At 39.2% G+C, this 24009-nt stretch overlaps 6 protein-coding genes across 7 annotated transcripts; 2 read left to right on the plus strand and 4 right to left on the minus strand.

Annotated features, from left to right (window-relative positions):
• Window positions 1-327: 327 nt before the first annotated feature.
• LOC114735890 (ADP-ribosylation factor 1) lies at window positions 328-3265 on the plus strand. Its single transcript, XM_028923667.1, has 7 exons — window positions 328-460; window positions 1081-1240; window positions 1423-1493; window positions 2028-2147; window positions 2538-2656; window positions 2776-2857; window positions 2950-3265. Exons 2-7 carry the CDS (start codon window positions 1093-1095, stop codon window positions 2953-2955), a joined length of 546 nt encoding a protein of 181 aa, XP_028779500.1. The 5' UTR covers window positions 328-460; window positions 1081-1092; the 3' UTR covers window positions 2956-3265.
• Window positions 3266-3744: 479 nt separating this feature from the next.
• Window positions 3745-7387, minus strand: LOC114735840 (ABC transporter I family member 20). The gene is made up of 7 exons (XM_028923603.1): window positions 7141-7387; window positions 6514-6647; window positions 5875-5994; window positions 4928-5023; window positions 4630-4782; window positions 4474-4551; window positions 3745-4254 (listed from the first exon to the last, which is right to left on the minus strand). Exons 1-7 carry the CDS (start codon window positions 7307-7309, stop codon window positions 4027-4029), a joined length of 978 nt encoding a protein of 325 aa, XP_028779436.1. The 5' UTR covers window positions 7310-7387; the 3' UTR covers window positions 3745-4026.
• A 1009-nt stretch (window positions 7388-8396) lies between these two features.
• Window positions 8397-10128, minus strand: LOC114735847 (galactinol synthase 2). The gene is made up of 4 exons (XM_028923611.1): window positions 9726-10128; window positions 9151-9471; window positions 8924-9058; window positions 8397-8832 (listed from the first exon to the last, which is right to left on the minus strand). Exons 1-4 carry the CDS (start codon window positions 10047-10049, stop codon window positions 8635-8637), a joined length of 978 nt encoding a protein of 325 aa, XP_028779444.1. The 5' UTR covers window positions 10050-10128; the 3' UTR covers window positions 8397-8634.
• Window positions 10129-13469: 3341 nt separating this feature from the next.
• On the minus strand, window positions 13470-15504 carry LOC114735848 (psbP domain-containing protein 1, chloroplastic). Of its 2 annotated transcripts, none has more exons than XM_028923612.1 (3): window positions 15258-15504; window positions 13961-14401; window positions 13470-13835 (listed from the first exon to the last, which is right to left on the minus strand). In XM_028923612.1, the coding sequence occupies exons 1-3, from the start codon at window positions 15435-15437 to the stop codon at window positions 13614-13616; spliced, it is 843 nt and encodes a 280-aa protein (XP_028779445.1). In that variant the 5' UTR covers window positions 15438-15504; the 3' UTR covers window positions 13470-13613. The 2 variants fall into 2 exon arrangements, with proteins under 2 accessions (XP_028779445.1, XP_028779446.1); XM_028923613.1 differs by having other exon boundaries at window positions 13961-14334; window positions 15258-15330.
• A 1312-nt stretch (window positions 15505-16816) lies between these two features.
• Window positions 16817-20230, plus strand: LOC114735863 (alkaline/neutral invertase A, mitochondrial-like). Its single transcript, XM_028923635.1, has 6 exons — window positions 16817-17554; window positions 17840-17999; window positions 18126-18337; window positions 18502-18995; window positions 19101-19149; window positions 19730-20230. Exons 1-6 carry the CDS (start codon window positions 16817-16819, stop codon window positions 20054-20056), a joined length of 1980 nt encoding a protein of 659 aa, XP_028779468.1. The 3' UTR covers window positions 20057-20230.
• A 1094-nt stretch (window positions 20231-21324) lies between these two features.
• Window positions 21325-22057, minus strand: LOC114735849 (uncharacterized). The gene has a single exon (XM_028923614.1). The coding sequence runs from the start codon at window positions 21994-21996 to the stop codon at window positions 21508-21510; it is 489 nt and encodes a 162-aa protein (XP_028779447.1). The 5' UTR covers window positions 21997-22057; the 3' UTR covers window positions 21325-21507.
• Window positions 22058-24009: the final 1952 nt, after the last annotated feature.

A 24009-nucleotide genomic window follows, 5' to 3' on the forward strand; every position in this document is an offset into this window, starting at 1 on the left:
TTATAATCTTATGAGTTATAAACCGACTATTTACTAGCTAGACCAATTCTTATTAGTATAGACAATGCTGTTTAAGTTCACAGTCTGAAAAATCACATTCCGTTTAATATTCTGGATTAGTACCCCAAAATATGCTCTGGACTCGGCCCGCGTTATGCCGAGCTCTTGTGTCTGGTGAATCCGCTTCTGCGGACCAAATAAAATTTAAAATAAAAAATAGGTGAGAAAAAGCAGAACCCGCGCTGATATGGCATGATCGGTGCCCTCATGAAATGTTTTGACGATCAACAACCGCGTCAGTCAAATTTCCTTAACAGAGACTAACGCCGTCAAATGACCGTTTGCATTCCGTCTCTCGTGCATTATAAAAATGTGAGGAGCTCATTCCTGCCTTCACAGGCTTTGCTCTCGTTGTATTTGGATCTGCACTCAAATCAGTGATCGTGTTATCTCTCTCCATGTAAGTGGCTTCTACAATGTTTAGATTAACTTTTTGCTTTTGATTTCCTCAGATCAGAATTTAGTTTGGTTCGAAATCTGCGGATCCGAGTTCATTCGTTTAGATAGCCAATGAATGGTTGCGCTACGAGAGCCTCATTTGGATCTCTTGGTTTTTGGTTTTCCTTGCAAGGATTCAATCTGTACGAATTCTTTTCCGTGTAAACCATATTGAACGTCCTATTGTAAATGCAGATTTATTCACGAGAATAGATCTTACAAGCGGTTGTGATTTTCAATTTTATTATTTCATGCAAGCAGATCTGAAAATTTTGACAACTTACGTTTAAATATTTAATTGATGTTGAGGTTTTTGTGCATGTTTGTTAGATTTCAACATAATTTGAGAAACAGAACTGCGAATAGTTTTCCTACTGAGGTTTTAGTCTAGCACGAAGATCCTTTGTCTGAATCCTTTAAGCGTTGCAGTTCTCGTTGCTGCATGGGTATGAATTAGTTTTTCTGGTCCCGTGGTGATGATAATGGTCCTGAAATATTTGAATTTTTAAAGTGAGGAACTGATTGATGAATGAATCTGCGATTTCATCACTTAATTGGCCTTTGAGTCTTCTCCTTATGCAGCTGAAAGAAGAGATGGGGTTGTCTTTCGGTAAGCTATTTAGCCGGCTCTTTGCCAAGAAAGAGATGCGTATTCTGATGGTAGGTCTCGATGCTGCTGGTAAGACTACCATCTTATACAAGCTCAAGCTCGGAGAGATCGTGACCACCATTCCTACAATTGGTATGCTGCTTATTTTCTTATATCTTGCATTTTTTTCGTTTGCTGATATTTCTGAATTTTATGCCCCAGTGTTTCTTGGTGTTCTTTGCTTACTTGATCTGATCCAATTTCACATGCTACAGTATTTATGATCAGAAAAATAATTGCAATTGCAATTGATGCTTATATTCACTACTTTACAGGGTTTAACGTAGAGACTGTGGAATACAAAAACATTAGTTTCACGGTTTGGGATGTTGGTGGCCAGGACAAGGTTTGTTACTTGTGTCTTATCGGTAGTTAGATTATGTTGAGATCTCTTTCAGCTTTGGTAATTATCTGATTTATTAACTATACCATGATACTTTTATGTTTTTTACTGTTGTATTTCCCATTAGTGGAGTGATTAAAAAAAAATTCTTTTAAAACAAGAGTGAACTTGTGTCGTATGCACTCTAATACTTGTCATGTGAGTTGTGTTTTCATGTGAGCTTGGGTCTCGTGCTAATTAGAGGCTCTTTTGTTAGCACACAACGTAAACTCCGTTATTTATATTGGAGCCATCTAATCATATTATGCTTTTCCTAAGATATTATGGGGTCATGAAGGTTTGTTTTAAACATGCAGTAAACATAGATCATTCATAATCTTCAATCATTTGCTTGTTGTACTCAGCAGCTTTTACCACCCTGTCTTGAATGGGTCTATTAGGTTAGCTTATAATTTTGTAATGTCACCATTTGGTTCTAGCATGCTTAATGGACCATAAACCTTTCCTCATTAATCGTCTTGCGTGGTGCGACTACAGATTCGTCCTTTATGGAGACACTATTTCCAAAACACACAAGGGCTCATCTTTGTTGTTGATAGCAATGATCGTGATCGTGTTGTTGAGGCCAGAGATGAACTTCACCGGATGTTGAATGAGGTAATAAAAGATTCTCAATGCTGTGTTTTGGCATGCGCCATGGATTTTGGTTATGTATACAGCATTGTAATTGAACATGAAAGAGAAAGGGGAAAAGGAGAGAGAACATCATGGAAAAAAGTCCTTCTACTGGAATATTGAAATTGGTTAACCCAAAATCTTATTAATCATTTTGGGTTTTGGAATCTTTATGGGTTTCTGACATTATCGAGTGCAAAATAGCCTGGTAACCTTTAAAGCTTATTAATAGAGATCATCTTGCTGGTCGGAGACTTTCTTTAGCGGCCAACTCTATAAATGACGGAAATAAAACTTGGAACTTTTATGTAGTAATACTATTTGCTCCCATCACTTCGTGAATTAATGCTTACTAATGTTCTTAACACCCAGGACGAGTTGAGAGATGCAGTACTTCTTGTATTTGCCAACAAGCAAGATCTGCCAAATGCTATGAATGCTGCCGAAATCACGGACAAGCTTGGTCTTCATTCTCTCCGTCAGCGCCACTGGTATTTTGATGCAATTGATTGATGTCTGCCTGCCTTGAGCATTTGAAGCACGTGTGTTTTGTGGTGTTATCTACGTTGTTGATTCAGATAATTGGATTGTGGTTTTGTTTTTATGTCAGGTACATCCAAAGCACGTGTGCCACTTCTGGAGAAGGACTCTATGAGGGACTGGACTGGCTCTCCAACAATATAGCCAACAAGGTAGGCTTTAATAATTAATTCTACAGCTGGCTTTACTTGGATTCTTGCCCTGCGTATAATAATTTGGTTAATTTGCGTATTTTTTGTATCAGGCTTAAAAGGCAATCATGTTCGATGGGATGCTGCAATCTTTACTTTAGAGTGGGCTTTTGGCTTGTATCATCACATTGATTGACACTGATTCTGTTCCTGCGTGATTTTTCCCCAGTTTAGTTAATTGTTATATTGTTATGTCATATGCTAGCAAATCTGTGTTTTGATTAATTTGTTTCTGTAGATTCTGAATAAATGAATGAATTACATATACGCTTCATTAGCTTAGTTGTCTTAGAATTAGACACCAGTGAAGTGAGTATATATTGTCAAATCATTTTTTTCAATTGAAAAAAGTAATGGTTTTTCTGTGGATGTATTAACAGATTTTAAGTCATTGTAGAGCTGCACTTGTCGTTGAAGTTTAGGGGGAAAAAAGAGAGAATATCCACGGTCATTGGAACAAAACAATTTACCGATGATTGAGAACATGGTAAACTACCGGAATATGGGAGAGAATTCGTTAACATTATGTAGGCGAATGTAACTAGGAAAGAAAAGAGTTAGGATGGGAGATGTAAAAATGAAAAGCATAGCTATATACATAATCACTAATTGAGAGGAGTTTGAGGGCTCATTTAAAATAATTTATAATTGGTTTTTAAATTATGATTTCCAAAATAAAAAATTTTGTTCGACTTATATAAGATGTGTCTATAGATGCTTAAAATTGTGATTTCAAATGGGTCCAAGCCCTGCACGGTCAAACCCATCATTCGACCAATAATCTTGTTTTGGACGTTAATCAAGGAAGGCGCCCAAAATTGAATTAGAAAAAAGCACGCCACGCCGTGTAATATTATGCGATTTGTGGCACTCCTACAATGGTGTCATTGTCTAGCTCAATCCCATCACGCATGTTAATATCAATAAATCAATATATATTTGATATAATAGGTTTATAAGAACTTGTGCTATTCATACATTATAAATAGCACGACTCATTTTATCAGGATAACAAGCAAGGCCCCAACGTAGAAGTTTAAAATGGAAGAAGGCATTCGTAGCGTTTTGATGGAGGCCCAAAAAGGAACATGAAAAATATCGATCGGGGGCAGGAAGGAATTTGAACATATCTACTGCCTCAGCACCCTGTTTGAGCTGAAGAGAAAGTTCTCCTCGCCAGCAACGGTGGGATTCAGTCGCCCCGCTGCCCAGCCATTATTCATCAGTCGAGCCGGATCTCCTGTCACTCGGCTTCCCTCAGCTTGCCTTTCAAATTCCCGCAGACCTTTTGCCTTCCTTTCTTTCCTTCTCTTCCTCTCTTCGTCTCGTTCTTTCCTCAGCCAACTTTCAACTGTTCTCTGCGCATTCAAACACCAATCGGGCACAATCATTCATTAATGTATTTATTCATGCCTGAAATTCCACTGCTTAGACCATGCTCTCCACTCCACATCCACACCCCTTTTATATTAAGTTTGTCAGCTCATAAAGGCTCATGCGACTCCGCATTGAGGAATCTACATTTACCCTACTTATTGACCAAAGAAATTTAACTGAATTTTGGGAAACGAACTAACCATCAGTGACAATTTGCTGATGTCTTTGACTTTATCGATAGGCATTGCCAGTTGCAGCTTTCCATGAGCTACGTAAACCTTGTAAACAACGAAATCAGTAAGCATCATGTCAAATCATGAGCATAAAAGGATTCAGAGATGGAACGTAAGACATACTATGTGTGTAGGCCAATTCTCAAGACCGTCAAAAATGTGTGTTGCATAGATAATTGTAGCACCCCTCTCTTCGCATTCCTTTCGTAGAAAGTTCAGAAGATCGGCCCTTGCTAGAACATCAAGATCCACTGTTATCTCATCAAGAAGAAGAACCTAGAAAAACAAGGATCGACATTATATTTTTGTACAATGATGCCTCAATTATACAACTTGTCCTGAATTCAACTAGCAAGTTGGAAAAAGAAGAGGCTACAACAGTTTCCCATCTACCATGAGCTTTATAATCACACATTCACACCTTGAATGGCTTGAGAAGACCCATACAGATTTGAACTCTTCTTCTTTGACCATCAGATACTTTATGCATCCTCCAGGAGAGATTGATATCTAGTACCTGGAATGTTGAAAATCAACAAGGAAAATTAGGCAAAGGTTTTCCAGAGAGAACAATGTATGTGTTTTTAGGAAAAACCTTCTCATAAATGAGCTCAATCCGGTTGGAATAACAATAGAAATGACTTGGCGTCTATATACAGTAGCAGAATTGGGAGATCCTTTTGGGCACCATTAAGTCCTAATTTTATGTGTTAAATTTTGCAGCCTTCCGTTTTCCTAGGGAGGGATTACCATTCCGTGACAAACGGTCAAATCTGGGCTTATAAGCAGTACCCTTTGGTTTTAAAGAAAACTTTGTAATTTGTAATTAGAACCACCACATCTTCATCGCCTCACAAAACAGAAAAAAAGAAAGGAAAAGAAAACAGTAATAAAGGTGAGGTAAACTAAGTCAGTTAGGAGGTGCTTGTGTGGTTCATCTGGGGAAGGATTACCAGGACATGTTGATTTTGATAATTTGACCGTGAATCAGATGCGATCCAGTCGAACCAATTAATTTTATCAGTATCAGTATGCTTCAATATCCACAAAATTGCTAAAAGTTTAGCTTACAAATACTTAAAATCCCAAACTAAGGCCCAAAATGGTTCTGAAGAAAATTAGAATGTCACACAACTTAATAACACTTTTACTTTTTTCTTGTTAATGCAAATCGATTATTTGTTCAATAAACAGCAAATCACTGAATTTGTACTCTCTATGCTCTTCTACAAGTCAGTTTTATCTTTATGTATGGAAGGCCAACAAATGATCAAAGAATTAATAGTCAGTTTCAGAAAATTAGGAAAAAGCAACACCACAGACAGTTAATATGGGGTTCAATAGTATAGGTAATTAAATTCATCCTACCTTGATTAGCTCTGCTCTTCTTCCAGGATCAATCCCACCTACCCCAAATATCAGTTTCTCTGCAGAAACATCCATTTGTATTGGGACCTCAAACCCTGCAAAAGCAACATCTCGTCTCCACTGACCAGAATTTGAAAAATAAAAGAAGTCATTTAATCTAAATAGGCATGAGTAATAAACTGAAAGTTAACTGCTGGATTATAATAATCTAACTCATTTCTTCATTCTCCCTCATCAATGTCTAACTGTTTCTAGACTGTTACTGCCTATCCACAGACCACAATCAACAATAGATGTATTGCTGATATGCATAGCATACGATGGGCCCTGGTAAGATGTGGCTTGCATAAATTCTTGTAGGACATTAAGCACAACTATTATGGACAGCAACGGTTACTCGATGAAGCGTTGGTTGGTCTAAGGAATTAGCTCTGCACAATCTAAACTAAGCTTTCAAAATGCATATTGTGAAGCCTGTATCCGAAAGGGAAGGGGAAAAAATATCACACAGTGGTTAATTTGGTCACTTCCACAATAGTTGGTTGATCCTCATCCTTGTATATATAAATCTTAATGGTGTTTTCGAACTCTCCTTTCTTGGAGTGCAAATGACAAAGATAGAGGTATTATTGCACCAACCTCGCCGCCGAGATAACACAGATCGCCAGAAGATACTAAAGTGGTGTCATGAAAAGCCGATCTTCCAAGTACCCGAACCATGCTTGGTTCCACCATGTGCTTCCCTCCTAATATCTTAAGTATAGTGGTCTTGCCTGTCAAAAAGAAACTATCATCAGCAAATAAGTCAGATTTAACAGACCTATGAGGATTCAGGTTTACTCATTAGAACTTGCTCGCTAAGAATACAAAATGGAAGGAAGTAAGATTCTAGCGATTTTATTTCGTTTGTTCCATCTTGCAAACAACCGAATCTAATACAGAAACAAGTTCCTTTTTCGCGTTGGTTAAATCATACTTGGAATAAACTCAACGCATTAGTTATGACCTTCAATTACAACCTGAGTAGGAGGATAAGAAGTTGAGAGAAAGGAAAAAATCAGGACGGAACTCCTCGAATTTCTGGTTTTCTATTCTTTTTTTCAACTCTGCGCTACCAAACCAGGAAGTTAAAGTCCGTTCACAGCCAAATGACTACACAACGTATCTCAATCGAGCGAGCTTCAAATAATGCAGCCTCTCATAGCATAGAAATCAATAAATGATAATTTAGTTGACAGTTATAGAGCATAAGCAAGCAGAACGAACCAGCGCCATTAGATCCGACGAGAAGGCAGCGGTCGCCGGAATTGAGGCTGAGAGAGAAGTCTTGGATGAGAGGAGCGGAACCCGGCGGAGGATGGCCGTCGATCCCAGGATACGTGAATTTCAGATCATTGATCTCGATCGTCGGCCCTGAATTACCATCAGAACCCATGAGCGTTTTTTTCCCTCTCTCAGGACGATAGTTTCGTTCCAACTCCGCAGTTATGATGAACAGGCATTTTAAACAACCACCAACCGACTACCTACTTCCCATCTGCCAACGTAAGGTTTGAAGCCACGGGGGAGAAAAAAATTGATTAACCGATTTAAGAAATAAAATTTACGCACTCCTTTTTTTTAATTTTATTTCTTTGTGTTGTTCTTTTTTGCCATCATTTCTTTGTGTTATTCTTTAAAGGAAATATATGATCTAAAATTCAATAACTAAATTTCGACCCAGCCCACATATAAGCGTCGAAACATGAAACCTGAGCAATATTAGCGCGACCCTGTCATAAAGCTTATATAATAATTAAATTCTTTTTATCGATGTTTTGATTCTTCCCGCTGAGCTGGCAAAATGAAAATTGTTCCCGCTGGAAGGTCCAAAAAAATTTGTTTTTGTTGCTGAAAGCTAAAATGGCTGTGCAGAATCAAGGAGATCGCCTTTTGACGCTTCGTTCTAAATCACAATTCAAGGATAAATCCTTTTTTTTTTTTTGGTACAGAAATAGTTTAGGTGAGTTGGGTCCCGGGACTCACCAGGGCCAGGGCATGCCTCCAGACTCAGAGAGCGCTTACAGAGGTACTTACAGATCGCCCACCAACAAGGTCCTCACAAGCCGACTCCTTACCAACTAGACCAACTCTTGTTGGTGGATAAATCCATTTTTTAAGAGAATATGAACCTATTAAATTAATAAAAAGGAGATCGCTGGCCCAAACTTCGCAATTGCATCTGCACCACTGGCCCGAGTCAAAGAAGGAGATCGCTGAGGAATTATATAATTACACATACAGAACATACAGGAGAGAGCGGGGAGGCAATAAGACAATCTTCGTGTTTCGGATTAAGGGAAACTGGAGAAGATACTGTCTCTTATCTATTGTTTTATTTTCCACGATTAACTCTTAATTGTTAAAGTCCCCGATTTCTCTCATTCAAGAGACACGACGTTACTGGGCGAATCTTTTGCTACAATAAACATTACGCGTTGAAAGCTGAAAGACCGAATTGAACTAAAAAAAAGAGACCAAGATACCGAAAATAAAAATATCCCTGTATAAAATGAAGGATATCCATAGTCCAACAATGGCCTAAAAAAGGGAAAGGGACCAATAAAAGCGGTCTGTGAGGGTCATAACAATAAAAACTTAAGCGCCTGTATGACTTCTATACAGAATCCATACTCGACCAATCAAGAAGAAACCCAAGAAAAAAAAAAAAAAGGGAAATTATTAGGACTCTCCACTCCTGCACATAAGAAGTAGAGCAATCTATGCGGCGGATGGAGCTGGAACATAGTGAATACCACCAGCCTCAGTTAATGCCCCCTTGATACGTTCAACATTCACAGTATTCTCATAGTCCAGTGTCTCGTCCTCGTATATGTCCCACCACTTCTTCACCAGCATCTTTATGTCTTCCCTGTCCATGTTCGCTTCTTTTCCTGTGAACCTCCATGGCTTTGACCCCTGCAATTAACCCCATCAGAATAATTCCACATGTAATAAAGGTTTCAAATTCATACAAATAAGTTATTCTATGCAATAGAACTGTACTCACAGCGGCACAGTAGTGAACCACTTTGACATCATCAAGCTGGACATTCTCAGGGTGACGCCACAGCATAGCCAGCACAAGGTTGTACTGGTTAGATATGGGCCTGTATTTGTCCCTGAAGTACATGTTCAGAAAATCCTGCAAGCAAAAATATAATCATATTCACAAATCCTTTGACTATATATCCATACGCAGACTACAGATGGTAAAAGAGATGTGGAATTAATTACCTGTTCAGCAAATATGGTAGGCAGAGTGACTTGCAGGGTTTTGAGGAGGTCAGTGTAAGTGGAGAGGTTCGGCTCGAAAACGAACATCCCAGCGTTGAAGTATAGGGGTGGCTTGGGTCCCATGCTGGCCGGCCAGGCCACCTTATCAGGGCACTGCTGGCAATACCCGATCTGGTACTGTGGAGACTGGCTCCATGTTTTCTCACAGAAGCAGTCCATCACCGCATAGAAATAGTCGTTGGGCAGATCAAAAAGGTGGTCGATGTTGTCAAATACTTGGATATCTCCATCCAGGTATATCATCTTGCTGTACTCCACAAACTGCACAAGTTTTTTTAATCAAATTATATCTATATTATTTTGATCAGAAAGATAAAGAGATACCGAAGTGACTGGGAGACGATAGTTCCGGTTAACAGTCAAGTAAAACGATATTAACGGCATAAATGATGGAAAGTGACCTAAGAGAAAACTGTGACACGAGAAATCAAGGGGAGCAGAGAAGGGTAGAGGGTTAAAATGCAGATCAATTAAGTTAAAAGGGACATGAAGACAGAGGATAGAAAGGTACACACGTTCCAAATACGGAGCTTGGAGTAGTTGATGACATAGTAGGCCATGGCGAACTGGGTTTGGTTCTCCGGCGGGTACACAGGCTCGATCTCCTTCACAATGCAGCCTTGAGAGATCAGAATCTTGCGGTGCTCCTCGGGAACATCCGGCAAAGTGGCAACCACCAAGGGGTAGACGCTCTTGGCCTTTCGCAGACCTTTGGCCAAGCCGACCACGCCCTTCACGTAGTCACCGTCACCTGCAAGAAAAGTAACATACGCACGGCTTGACCCCTTGGCTCGTGCGGCTGCGGCGTTGGCAGCAGCGGTGGTGATATCAGGTGCCATCTCTCAACAGCGAAAGGGAAAATGAAAGGTTTTCAAATAAGAGCTAGAAAGCTACTGATTAATTTACTGTGCAAGCGGATTTCTTAGTCTGGCTGTGGTGACCAAGGAGGGTGGCAAAGGGTCTGCTTATATAGGACCATGGAGGGCAATTGTGGAAAAGGGAAAATCACCGAGTGAATAACTTCTTCCCCGCGTCAGTGGGGGAATAATGAATATATTATCTTTTAACTTTTGGAAGGTGAGAGATATGAATCCTGGATCAATCGAATCTTGGCATCAATTAGGCAAGTAATGGGACGTGGAAATCAAACCGTGTCGTTTCTTCATTTTTCTTTTGACCTTTTCGATTAAATTATATATTAGTTACACTTTTTTAGTTTGGTCCCCTGAATTCTTTTGACCCAACGGTTACAGTTAGTCGTTGGTGTTGGATGTTAGTATGCATTTTTCTTTTCGGCTCCAAATGTATGGCGCGTCTTGAATTAAGTCTCGCTTTCACTTGGCTCTAAGTCTTTTGTGATCGAAACATTCAGGAATAATATGGCATCAAACTTGACGAATCATAAGATTGCATTTTATTACTGCCTTAAGGATATTTATATACAGTATACCATCTTCAATTTTACCAATACGCTGTTAAATGATTGACCAGGAATGACCATTTGGCCCTATTGATAGCCCCATGAATTTTCTCCTGCATTTGATTTTGAAATGGCTGGATCCAAAAAACACATTTCCTTTTCTTTTCGGCGGACTAAATAATATTAATGTCATTTTTTGTGGGGGACTGTAAGTGAACGAAATAATATCAATTTTTTGGGGCCGAAAAGAAATTAATATCTTTAGTTACGTCCAAATTTTGGAAATTGAGGCACGCATTAACACATGATACGTCAGCTGTCAAGCACGGGGAGAATTAATTTCGACACAAAACGCGCCATATAATTTCTGAATCTCGATCAGACCATAATTATTCTAATTCACTCTACCTTTATATTCCCTATCCATGCCGAGCTATAATGTTGAAAATGAGAATCAAACAGATTGGCTGCGTGATCCCTGATCATTCATCCTGTGCACTATTTTTTTCAAAAAATAAAAAATAAAAAACAGCTTCGCCCCCCAGAAACGCACGAGATTTTATTCCCACAAGGAAAGAGCCGCTGCGTTGCGAAACTTAAAATTGTTTTAAGTTCCTTTGTCGCACATGAAAACCTTAGTTCAGTATTCACCCGGAAAAGCCACAACTCTATTGATTGGGAGGGGAAAAAGAAGAAACAAAATAACGGGAAAATGGGAAGGCGTTAATTTCCTAATACGTTTGATTTGGCTGGTTAACTGCCACCGCCCCTGCCCATCACCGACAGGCCTTTCGTAATTAATTTAAGCAATTGGTCACAAATCCTCCGCCAAAGTCACCCGCTAGGGAGGCACGTCCCCCCTCACCAGAGACGTGGCTTCCCCCGAAGCGCCTGTTACCTTGGAAATTAACGTCTATGATTTAGTGGGGCCAGCCGCTAGAAGACTCGCGCCACGTGGAACTTCGATCCCGCCCGGCTCAGGTTTCCTTCCCCACATTACATTGGCTTTTATTTTCTGGTGGGGTCCATACTGAAACCGTTGCGTGTCGAGGTCTCGGTATCTCTCTCCATGGCGGGACATGTGTCATAAAATAGAGGCACAGCTAGTGCCACGTGGCCATTCGCGTGTCTTGCCGGACCAACGGTGGCACCTGTCTTGACTCTCGAAGTGGAGTGTGTTGGAAATGGATAAATCTTAGAGGACTGGAGGAAAGACATAAAATATTTGCTCCGGTTATAAATATTTGCTCCGGTTATAAACAAAATAAAATTTATATAAAATTTTAATTTTTTATTTAAAATTTCAGTATGGTAGTTAGTCCAATTTTGAAAGGAATAGTTATTCCGCTGGACAGACAATTCGCAAGCCTTAGGAGGATAACGTTTTAAATTGAGCCGACCATAATAGATAATCTAGGTGAGAAAATTGTGTGGCCCCAAGCACGAAATTTCTTCCCCCTCGCATCTTGGTTCGCTTTTCAATTAGTGTTATTTATTTATTTTAATGACCGAATCTGCCGCGGCGATTCCATAATATAATGTTTCCTTATTATTTCTTTCGTTTGCCATGACTATAATTAGTCAACAAAAAATTTCCTCCCATAAAACCAGCAGATATGGGATGATTTGTTGCCAAAAAAAAAAAACGGAGAGCTGAAGATCAAAACTTTCTGTGACATGGTTCCGATCGGCGGAAAGTCAGCAAGAGATTTTCCTTTAACATTCGTGTCCATTTCCTTTTGTGTTAAGATTTTCTTTATTCCATTTCAAAACATTATCGTAATTACAGATATACTAATAAATTAATCACTCATTTCTTTATTTGGTCGGTGGATGTATAGAACCACTCGACAGATCGAAATTGGGTTTGCAGAGGTTATGTCATGGAGGGGGTCAGTAATGACGGCCGAGTCAATTCGGCAAACAAGATCATGAATAGGGCCCCAGGAATGCGGGTGTCCGATTATTACAAATCTAATGGGCTTACTACGGACCGCAGGCTGGATTCACACCCAAAACTTTTAGATCCTCAATTTCTTGCTGGGCCCAACCCACTTAGCTATGCTGAAATTTTGACTAATATCCAAAGAATTTAAAACAAAAAAGGCGCACCACCAACAGAATTGAGTTTAGTAGAAAAAAACTAATCCCTCACAATATGACTAATCAAAGTTTGAATCCCCATTAAAAGAAGTGTCCGTATTGTTTTTGATTCGCCAAACGTTGGGGAGTGGGGGTTAGACGAATAAGGTGGTTTAGAGAGGAGGATGATTTTCAGACCGGCGCTAGAGGGAACGCCTTTGGAAACCACAATTAGCAAAGTTTCGTACTAAAATTCTCTGGCGAGCTAGAGAGTTCGCGTATGCCATGCTCCTAGTCCTAGGCAGATTATGCTTGGATCCGAAGGTGACGCAAATGGATCCCAACCGTATTTGATTTCAGGCAGTGCGCAAATCGACAATCCATAGAAATCAAGTTTTGTAACTCAACTAGATTTTTCCTGTGCACATATAATATAGATATAAAATTTTAATGGTTCGCATGGATTTCAATAAGCACGATAAAATAACTGTGTAAATATGAAAAAGGAAACTCTAGCCAATTACTTTGGGTCCCCTTGTCTGTTTACTAGCTATTCCGTAAAGGAAATTTAGATTTATGTTTATGGTTTAGTTTGATTCATGTCTGGCTTTTAATTACTGTTCCATCAAGGGCTGTTAGCGTCCTCACTCTAATCATCTCATAGATTGCACAACGGAATCTCTATTTCCAAATGCAGTGTCATCTTGCATAAAGCCTTGGGCTGGTTACTTATTTGTTTAATAAAACGAAGAAAAAATAGAATAATAACGACAGTCAAAGTACTCGTGTAAGACTTTTCGATGCCATAAATGAAATAACTTCAATAAACACAAGTGACTGAAGATGATCATTAGAACAAAGAAAGAATAAAGAAACAAGATTGTGGAAGATCTCAGAATATCTAAGCAGCTACCTTGTTCACTCGAAATGATCCCATTACTTGACGAAGATCACTTTCCTCTTGTAAAAATACATTTTCAGGTGCCTGCAATCGCAGCTCGTATAACTGGTTGTTTTCAACTCCAAGAACAGATAGGTACCTCCGGTCCCATTCCAGACGTACCACTCGGTCTTGTGGCATCACAGCCAGTTCATTGTTGTTAGCGTATGACTTTATGTTTACCTGGTACCAACAAAACAATTTAATGAACAAATCAATAGACGTAATCAGATTTTCTACTCTAATCTCATGATCAATAAGCAGTAATTATGCAGCCGATATTGCCAATACTCAATATTACGACTAACCTCGACTTCGTAGTATAGCTTGCCATCATCAGCAACTCTTGAAGATGTGCTTAGAATATTTGATTCGCGTCTTACACCAAGTCTTGTAGACATGAACTCAGTCAAATACTGCTTGAGTACTTTCTTTCCTGCTTCCTCGGGAGGACCCAAATCTTCAACACTCTTATATCTGGAAGATGAAGGCGAGGACACTTCAACTGACATATTTTCATCCAGAACATAAGGGTCTCGGAAGAATATGTCAGCCCCAGCACCTCGGACTTGGATCCAGTTCCCGGGATACTTGAATGAATAACCATCAAATGTGTCCACATATTCTCTGAACACAACAGATTGCTGAGCTTGAGCCACAGCCATGCCATGCAAAGCAACTTCTGAGATAACATAACTTGATAAGGTCAAAAACATTGCTTTCCTCCTTGGAACTGCAAGAGCTTTGGTCTGATTATACATCAGCAGAGATAGAATCGAAGGCCATTAGCAGGTGGCCCCATGTCAAAGTGGAAAAAGAAGACAGTAGCAACAAAGTAGACGGATGTTCTAAGTAATACATGAATAAATATAAATAATAAATGTTTAGGGAAGTTTTTATATTGTGCCTCTTCTGGGTTTCACCCCTTCTTTCCATAGGTACCAATCTCTTAAATATGTGATTTTCTATCTGCTTTCCTATCCCTCAATGACAGATTATTCAATGTTCTCCATTGTTATTACTTTATAATGTTTGCAGGAAAGATCACAGACTTTAGAGCCTTTGCTTCTCTTTCTATATTGTAAGCAGTATTTATTTAAAATGATATGACGGCAATGAACACGGTCTGTGCTCCATTAGCTAGTTAAATGTATATAGTGAATCTACACAGAGGAAAGAGTGGGCAACCATAAAAAGGCCTCATGGTTTCTTCTTCATATCTGACTCCTTAGTCCTTACTATCAGCTTTAAGGATTAATTTTGCGAGCAAAAGATGCGATGCATACCTCTGACACGGATGCAGGGAAAGAGTAAACAACGCATACAAATAACAGAAGAATGCTTTAAAAAATTGGACTTCGTTGGGCAGTTCTTTGATTAATCTTGTGAAACCAATAGAAATGATCATACGGTCTACAAAAAGTAAGCCATTAGTACAAACTGATTTAGGGTCCTGCCCAAGAAATCAAGAAAAGATTATCCTAATACGCCGCATTTTTCTTCTTAGATATTCAGATTGAATACCTTCTATATGGAAAGACCCCAGGACCATGACATATGCCAGTGGAAGATAAATTTTAGATGCAGAATTTTGGTTAGGATTACCGATTGGGGTTTGGGAGAAACGGAGCAGCAGCAGAACCGAGAGGAATGGAGGGAGTGAGACGAGAAGTCATGAAGCAAACCCCAGGAGATGGAGGAACAAAAAAGGGGGAGTTGGAACGACGTTGTATTCCTCGGGGATAGCAGTGTTGTTGGGGACAGGGAGCCCAAGATTATAGCCATGGCAGGAGAAGAGAAGCACGAGGAAAGTAAGCGGATAGAGGCACGGCAACTGGAGCCTAGGGACGAAGAAGGCTACGATCTGGTGCGGCCACTTGTACTTGCTGTATGCCGTTTCCCTCTTGTATTCTAATTTTTTTAATTCCGTTTTAAATCCATTTGACTTTTTCATCAAAAACAAATATTTTGAGTCTTGTCGATTTTTGATGTCGAATCCTTCACTGTTGCGATGATTACCGTATCATTAAACTAAATTATGCCTCTTTTTTCTGGTCAAAAAGAATTATGTCTCCTTTTTTTCCCCTTCCTATTCAGAACATTTCTTCAATATAATGCATGTGCTGTTGCTAAAATTTTTTTTTTTAAAATTGGGAATCCATAAATTTTCTGAAGCTTGTCTTTTAAGAAAGAGAGGTAAAATTTTATGTTTTATAAAAAATGATAAAACGAAAAGTATATAAAAAACTTTATAAAAATTCATGAATATCAGCTTTAAAGAATTCACTCTAATATATGCACACATAACAGGCCTGTATCTAATTTCACATAAAAGAAAAAAATGTGAATTTTTTAATACTGCCTTCGATCTTAATTATAAGACTTTTTTATACAAGTGGTGTGTTTTACGTGCCTTTGCAAGAAAGGGTCATGAACTAATAATAATCTCACACTTCTAGGGAATTGGTTTATTAGCAGATAATCTGACTCTATTTCTTCACGGCGTCTCTATTTCTAACGTCTAGCGTCAACCCAAACCCCTCGCATCACCGAAAATACAAGGTCAAAGAAAAATTTGTAAAAATAGTAAACAACCATCTGGGATTCCTAGCACTGATAATAGCAGAATGAGAAAAATCTTAATCGAGAGTTTTGAGACCTCGCAAAAGGCAAAATCCAAAAGCTTAATCCCACCTTTAACACCACGTGGTTACCAACTTCATTTGAAGCCATCGGCCATCCGCACAGGCAGGGTTAAACGGCGATTCTTGTCTATATTTTGTTTTCGCGTAAGGATAACACTAAATCTGGATTGTTATCTTTTTTGACCCCATTAATCCAATTTTTATTTCTCTTTTAGCTACAGAAAGTGAGAGTTATGCACAAAAGCCCATTTCTTTCCCACACCACATTCTTCTTTTCCAATATTACGGGGGCCGTTTTGTTCTTAAATAATATCTCAAGCTGCATGCTTACCGTTAGAACCGTTGTCCCCTAACTCTCTTGAAGGCAAGTCTTTTATTCTCATTCGGTATTCTCTATATTCTGACTCAGGACATCTGTGTACAGATCAAACAGTTTTTAGGGAGATTTGATTTGTTTATTCACCTCCTGGCTGGGATTCTTCTGTTATGAATGCAATTCGTCTTTTCAGCCATTGCACCATGAAACCCTCCTGCGGGCTTCTCGGTGGTTGTAGAAGTTCATCATTTTTTGGGGACCCTCGTGCAAAATATCCCCATAATGTAGCATGCAATTTGTCGAAATATCGACTCAATTTTGATCGTAACAATCACTGTTCTTTTCGAATATTGGGGTTCCCCCGTATGATTAACGAAGCCCGGAAAGTTACAGGCTTGCGCTCTTCGAATTTTTGTCAGTCGAGGGTAACTTCAAGGTCTTTTTCTTTAAGCGTAAATAGAAGAGTTTCATCTCTCGTTACAAGTGCCGCCCCAAGGGTTCGGGATTGCTCAACGTCCATCGAGTCCTGTCGCAATGACAATAAATTTGAGACGGTTTATGTTCAGGGTGGAAAGAATGTGAGACAACTGGTGAAGGAAAGAATTGACAATGATGATAATAGTGTAGGAGAAGGAGATGGCTGTAAAGACGTGAACACAGAGCATTCAAAAGGTGGGAATGAATCAAAGGATGTGAATTTACAGAGTGAAGGCGAGGAAACAGAGGTGGAGAAAGAGGCATGGAAATTACTAAGAAATGCAGTTGTGACTTACTGTGGCAATCCTGTGGGGACGGTGGCTGCAAATGATCCAAGCGACGCTCAGCCCTTGAATTACGATCAGGTCTTTCTTCGGGACTTTGTCCCTTCAGCTCTTGCTTTCTTGCTTAAGGGAGAACACGAGATCGTCAAGAACTTCCTTATACACAATTTGCAATTGCAGGTATTTATGCCTTTCAAGTTATTTAGTAGCTTAGTGGCCGGCTTTCTCTCCGATCCGGCCATACAATGCTGGTAGCTACCTATTGCAAGAATGTTTGGGCTTTGAATATTTAGTTAATAGCATGGTTCATGGACATACTAGTGATCATTGTTCATGCAATTACACGGTTACATCGCATAAGTCTCTTGGCCCGTATGTATCCCAAAATGTGACCACATGAACGTAATATATGGTTAGAAGAATGACAACTGTTACAATTCTCTATGTCCTCCTTAATTTTAACAGAGTTGGGAGAAGACAGTGGACTGCTACAGCCCAGGGCAAGGCTTAATGCCTGCAAGTTTCAAAGTTAAAACCATGCCTCTTGAGAAAGATAGCTACGAAGAAGTTTTAGATCCTGATTTTGGGGAATCAGCTATCGGGCGTGTTGCCCCCGTGGATTCAGGTTGGCGCATTCATTTTTCCAGAATATCAATGTGGAAGAACCGTGAGCACGATCCAAAACTTTTAATTATTAATAATGGCATAACCTGACTTTCTTCTGTTATTTCCATGCTGGTTTCTTCACAAGGGTTGTGGTGGATAATCTTGTTGCGGGCTTATGGGAAGCTCACCGGTGATTACAGCTTGCAAGAAAGGATAGATGTTCAAACTGGCTTAAAAATGATCCTCAACTTGTGCTTGACTGATGGTTTTGATATGTTCCCTTCTCTGCTGGTCACTGACGGGTCTTGCATGATAGACCGGCGAATGGGTATTCATGGTCACCCACTCGAGATCCAAGTGAGCGAAACTACGCTCTGCTTTTATTCTTGTTTCTTATATCAAGTGCTGTGCCATATTTTTGTTTTTAATCACTTGGCATTGCCCTATACTCTTGTTTTTATTTTGTGTGTCCTTGACATGAGCGTATAATTGTGTGACATGTGATGAAACTGTGAGTTCAGGCACTGTTTTATTCAGCCCTTCGTTGCGCCCGTGAGATGGTGGAAGTAAGTGATGGGTCCAGGAATCTGGTTAGGGCAATTAGCAACAGACTCAGTGCACTGTCATTCCACATTAGAGAATATTATTGGCTGAATAAGAAAAGGATGAATGAGATATACAGGTATAAAACAGAAGAATATTCCACAAATGCCACTAACAAGTTCAACATCTACCCAGAACAAATTCCGATGTGGCTGATGGATTGGATTCCGGAGAATGGTGGGTATCTGATTGGCAACTTGCAGCCTGCCCACATGGATTTCAGGTTTTTCATGCTTGGAAATATTTGGTCCATTGTTTCGGCTTTGGCCACCCCGAAGCAGAATGAGGCTATTTTGAATCTGATAGAACAGAAATGGGATGATCTTGTGGGGCATATGCCTCTTAAGATTTGTTATCCTGCGTTGGAGTCGGAAGATTGGCGCGTAGTTACTGGTTGTGACCCGAAGAACACGTAAGTTCTGCAAGTGATTTCATTTTCTTTGGGGTTTGGCTATCCGTGAGTAGTTTGTTGAATCTATTTGGTCTTAAATTCAAAATCTTTGTGTAACTTGTGCAGCCCTTGGTCGTATCACAACGGTGGATCTTGGCCAGCACTTCTGTGGCAGGTAAAGCCATCTCCTAAGACCAATTCAAAGTACTTAGTCGGTCCATCTTTTGGCGTGCCGTAATGTCTCAACTGTGGGATCACCAATTTCTGACATGAGCTGGTTGTTGTTATGCTGCGTTATGGGGGCACGGCCAATAGAAATTAAGGACGAAATCTTTAGGAAAAAAAAGGGCAAAAAGAAAAAGAATGCCTACCTGCTAATACATGAATAGGAATCATTCATTTGCCTAATAGCATGGACCAAACATCTGCTATTTGGAGGTGGCAGATAAACCTTCCAACACAAATTCTACAAACGGGAACGGATACGTGCAATTAATACTCAAGTTTCCAAACTTGCCGACTTAAGCGTTTAAGAGCCAACTAACACATGCCCACCAACTCTAATGTTGTCATTTAATGTCACGTCCACCAGTGAACTTATGTGATAAATAAAATCAGATGTGATTGTTAGATTTGAACCAAACCCAGAAGGCCTTGTCAAATCATCAGCATAAAACCACATCGTCTAAACTTTCATTACACTCATTAAATTTATTATGACATTGCATTATAAATGATGTCTATTTGGTCGGCAGTTCACCCTGGCATGCATGAAAATGGGGAGGGTGGACCTAGCAAAGAAAGCAGTGGATTTGGTAGAGAAGAGGCTGCCAACGGATAGTTGGCCCGAATACTACGACACTCGCAGCGGCAAATTTGTGGGCAAACAAGCTCGCCTCTATCAAACATGGACCATCGCTGCCTTCCTTGCCTCTAAGATGCTCTTGAAGGACCCAAAGACGGCCTCCTTGTTGTTCTGGGAGGAGGATTATGAACTTCTTGAGATCTGTGTTTGTGCTCTCAACAAGAGCGGCAGGAAAATATGCTCCCGTAGTGCTGCCAAGTCCCACATTCTTATCTGATCCTATACTGTAAATATATATAATGCAGGATTCATAGGCTTTATACAAGTTTCTTGTAAATATGACCAGCAACGGTTTTCCTTTATGATTTTCCCCCTTTAACTTTGGGGCTGAGGGTGAGATCTCATCCGATTCCCCATTCACCATCGCCATCTTTTTCTTGCCCCGTTAAATAATACTCCCTCCGTTCCTTATTATAAGAGACAAATAACCGAATTACGTTGATCAAAAAAACAGTTAAAATTAGTTAAGAACAATCAATATGTAAAAAATATAATTTTTTTCCAAAAATGCCCTCATTAATAAAGAGAGAGAGCATGATAGAGAACAATTAAATTATTAAAAGAAAGAGAAGTAGGAGGGAGGGAGAGTGTGAGTTGGAAACAATAAATATGGGTAAAATAGGAATCAACACAAAAAAGTAGAGACAACTTTTAAGTGTCTCTTATATATAGGAACATGCCATAAGCATCAAATGTCTCTTATAATAAAAAACGGAAGGAGTACTATGTACTGCTTCTTTGCGGCGTAATTATTTCTTACTTGTTTTAAATATGAAATTTCAAAAAACAAGTGCTCATGGACGGCCGTTAGCGAAGAAATAGATGGTTGGAGCATCAAAACATCAAACGTCCTTGACTGAAGGCCTTTAGGTTTCCGAGATAGTTGCGAAAACCCGTGCAAAGCTGACTAATTTATGTTTGTCCTTATGCTGAAAAAGATCAAAATAACGATTTTAATGAAAATATACAGTTATTTGCTTTCATTTTGATGATTTCTAATCTAAAAATAAACAAGCTCTAAATTATCTAGCCTTTGCATTAGTCGCCGAGAAGAAAGAAAGAGACCCCACCTCCTCACACATACACGAATCTTTTCCTGATTTGTCTAAGCAAAAATATAAGATGTATTGATTATTTTTGTTATAATATGCTTGTAGATTATTTAATACTTGAACAAAATCAGAAGAAATTTTTATTTATTAGAGAAATGATTCCGTTCAACCTTAACGGACTTCCTGCGTCTGGGTTTTCCTTTTTCCCTGCTAAAAATCAAAGGAACGTCACCAATTAAATCATAAAAAAGCGAGCTTTGCATTTTTTGTCAAATCCAGTTCTACTGTCATCTTCATCCTTGTTTTTCCTATCTTTCGTTTTTTTCGCCTTGATTTGGTTCGATTCAACTAGAGTGGAAGCCCAGTAAATCGTGTTTTCTTGGGGGACAAAAGCTCATAAATCACCTCTCAGTTTCAGAGGAAACGCGATTCGTTCTGGACATGTGGTGGCCGAAATAAAAAGGGATTGATTTCTTTTAATGCGAAAGCGTGAGCATGGGTTTTAGGACCCACTTACATCTATAAGGATCATCTGATAACAACAATAACCCGAAACCATAACAGCAGACAGAAAAGTTATCATTATTATTAATAATGATATGCGTAATTTAGAAAATCAGACCTCTCTCACTTCCACGGGCGTGGCTCCAGCTTCTTTACCTTCCTTGCCATCTTTCTCCTTCTCCTCAATTTCGAAGGCCGAAACTGGGAACGACCTGAAGAGGCCGGCGGGGGTCTTAAATGTAATTTTGCCGGTGGGAGGGTCATCCACGAAGATATCACTGAGGGTGATCCAGACCAAGAGCTCCTTGGTCTTCACACCATTGAGCTTCTTGATCTTGCCGTGCTCCACTTGAGCAGTGACCTCAGGGGCATAGGAAACCAGCTTTCCTATCTTCTCGAACTTGTGGGTGGTGCTCTTCTTCTGCTTCAGCCACACGAAGCCTGTTTCCTTCACATACCCACACTCCTCCATGTCTTTCAGAGGCAAAAGCCCGTTGGGAAGCCCTATTTCCTTCAGCAAAAACTTGGACTTTTCCTGGCACAGCTCGTCGCCATTGTACACCTCTGCTTTCGCTTTCAAGTCCTCTGTGACAAGAGACATCTTCCCACTTCTGATCAATTCCTTGCTTCCTTTCTTTCTGCCCTCAAAGTCTCCCTCAGATTGGAGGGGTTCATATAATTGTCCATCTCCGAACTTGCCCTTGAATTTCGCGTTAAATACAAAAATGCCATTGCTTGGTCAAGGGCAACCGGGGGAAAAGAGCTCGTTAAGAGTACTCATAACCATTTTTTGAATTGTTTTTTTAATTGTCCTGTGGGAAGGGCGATGTGGTTGACAAGTAATGAGAGAGTTAATGAGGGGAGAAAGAGGTTGGTTGAAAGACAGCGAGGCGGTTCCCATGTTTGAACTTCGACTGGTACTGTTGTTGGGTTTGGCATTTACTGCTGCATCTCATCCCACACCTTCCCCCATACTTAGGTTGCACAAATTACAATGTATCATTAAAGTTTGTCAATTTGAGGGTAAGTGTCAGAAATGCAGGATTATTTAGATAGAAATCAAATCATAATTTTAAAAGTGTTTTTACGGTTTACGAAGTAAATATGTGAAGGAGTTTACGAGAGTGTTTGGATAGAAACCAAACTATGGTTTCAGAAATGCTTTTACAGTTTACAAAGTAAATATGTGGAGGAATTTGTCTCGTTTTATAAAAAAATGCTTCTGAGAAGTACGGGTTACGAAACACCTTATCTTATTTTACGGAAAATTGTTTCTTAGACAATCCCAAACACTCCCGCACTTGCCGATTGTAATTGGCTTTTCTTTCGCTCGTGGGCTGGCCAAGCTGATGGCACTGATATGTTTTGGATTTAAGAATCTGACACGACACGCGAAGATGAGGAGCTAATTCAGTTGTTCCTGCCCACACTGTGTTTGTTTTTGCTTAATCAACAACAGATCACGCCCAAGCTATTCTAATTCTTCGATGCAGTACTAAATCGAGTTGTTTGCGGGTGGGTTTAATTAAAATGAGAATTGCAGTTTTTAAAACTAATTTTTTAGTTGTGATCAAATACAACATAAATACATGTTTGCTTGCACTTCTTTCATGTAAAGATCTCTTCTTGCAGGAACCCATTTTCACCTGCACATGAGGACCATTTTTCCTTTCCATGAAGGTGGGAAGCCAAAATTTCCAGAGACCTCTTGAAATTCCATCAATGGGTCTTTCATCACACGTCGGTGGCTTCTTTTTCATTTTTCCGTCGATGGGTCTGTTATTTGTTTGGGCTATCCCCTTCTCTTTGTAGGTTTGCTTCCTTCGTTGCCTTTTTCTTCTTAAAAAATTTGGTTTTGACTCCTCTGGTCGCAAAATGCTGGTACGAGATGTTGATCTGCGATATTAATATGATTTTTTGTAAATTTATTGTAGATGATCTCACCATAAGTGAAGGTTGATGATGAAGAGGACGGGCAAATAATACTTCTTCTAAATGATCCAAAGATGTTTGTAGTGTTTAATATTTTTATATTGAACAATATTTACATTAAGTTATTTATATCTATTATATTAAATTTTTCAAGTAAACATAATCATATATTGTATTTTTAAAATATTAAAATATAATATTATTTAATTATAAATCTATGTGAAACAAAAGAGAACACATGACCATGATTGGAAAACTTAAAACATGTTTTAAGTTTTTTCCCTTTTATAGTATAGTATTATATTTTTAATTGTTTTAGAAAATTACACTTTCCGTCCATTGACATTCTCATCAAAATATATCATGTGCACGGGCCACCCAAACGGCCCCAAGTATTGCAAAGCAAGCCAACGACTTTGCCACGTCATTTAACGTAATGGTGGAATTACTTGTTTACAAGAAACAAAAAACTAAACTGGACACTAAACTGGTTAAAGTAACGATTCAAAGGTTAATTGGTTGGATCAGGATCATTTGGGAATCGAACCGATTATATTAAAATAATATAATTTAATTAAAAATAACAACTAAATATAAGAAAATATAACAATAATTTGATTATAATAACAATATTGAAAATTTTAATCTTTATGATTCATGATTAACTAAAATTAATAATCAT

The sequence above is a fragment of the Neltuma alba genome, unplaced genomic scaffold, assembly GCF_004799145.2.
Source record: "Neltuma alba isolate B1F8T4 unplaced genomic scaffold, ASM479914v2 tig00013258_pilon, whole genome shotgun sequence".
Taxonomy (NCBI): domain Eukaryota; kingdom Viridiplantae; phylum Streptophyta; class Magnoliopsida; order Fabales; family Fabaceae; genus Neltuma; species Neltuma alba.

Excerpts from the sequence above, each read along its gene's own strand:
- LOC114735890 (XM_028923667.1), top strand. The coding sequence starts at position 1,093 with ATGGGGTTGTCTTTCGGTAAGCTATTTAGCCGGCTCTTTGCCAAGAAA. Across the intron at positions 1,241-1,422 it reads GACCACCATTCCTACAATTG|GGTTTAACGTAGAGACTGTG; the intron begins GTATGCTGCTTA and ends ACTACTTTACAG. Across the intron at positions 2,657-2,775 it reads TCTCTCCGTCAGCGCCACTG|GTACATCCAAAGCACGTGTG; the intron begins GTATTTTGATGC and ends TTTTTATGTCAG.
- LOC114735840 (XM_028923603.1), bottom strand. The coding sequence starts at position 7,309 with ATGGGTTCTGATGGTAATTCAGGGCCGACGATCGAGATCAATGATCTG. Across the intron at positions 6,648-7,140 it reads CGTCGGATCTAATGGCGCTG|GCAAGACCACTATACTTAAG; the intron begins GTTCGTTCTGCT and ends TCTTTTTGACAG. Across the intron at positions 5,024-5,874 it reads GAAGAGCAGAGCTAATCAAG|GTACTAGATATCAATCTCTC; the intron begins GTAGGATGAATT and ends TCAACATTCCAG.
- LOC114735847 (XM_028923611.1), bottom strand. The coding sequence starts at position 10,049 with ATGGCACCTGATATCACCACCGCTGCTGCCAACGCCGCAGCCGCACGA. Across the intron at positions 9,472-9,725 it reads CCAAGCTCCGTATTTGGAAC|TTTGTGGAGTACAGCAAGAT; the intron begins GTGTGTACCTTT and ends AAACTTGTGCAG. Across the intron at positions 8,833-8,923 it reads TGGTTCACTACTGTGCCGCT|GGGTCAAAGCCATGGAGGTT; the intron begins GTGAGTACAGTT and ends GGTTAATTGCAG.
- LOC114735848 (XM_028923612.1), bottom strand. The coding sequence starts at position 15,437 with ATGGCTATAATCTTGGGCTCCCTGTCCCCAACAACACTGCTATCCCCG. Across the intron at positions 14,402-15,257 it reads TTTCTCCCAAACCCCAATCG|ACCAAAGCTCTTGCAGTTCC; the intron begins GTAATCCTAACC and ends ATGTATAATCAG. Across the intron at positions 13,836-13,960 it reads AGCTATACTACGAAGTCGAG|GTAAACATAAAGTCATACGC; the intron begins GTTAGTCGTAAT and ends TGTTGGTACCAG.
- LOC114735863 (XM_028923635.1), top strand. The coding sequence starts at position 16,817 with ATGAAACCCTCCTGCGGGCTTCTCGGTGGTTGTAGAAGTTCATCATTT. Across the intron at positions 17,555-17,839 it reads TACACAATTTGCAATTGCAG|AGTTGGGAGAAGACAGTGGA; the intron begins GTATTTATGCCT and ends TAATTTTAACAG. Across the intron at positions 18,000-18,125 it reads TGTTGCCCCCGTGGATTCAG|GGTTGTGGTGGATAATCTTG; the intron begins GTTGGCGCATTC and ends TTTCTTCACAAG.
- LOC114735849 (XM_028923614.1), bottom strand. The coding sequence starts at position 21,996 with ATGTCTCTTGTCACAGAGGACTTGAAAGCGAAAGCAGAGGTGTACAAT.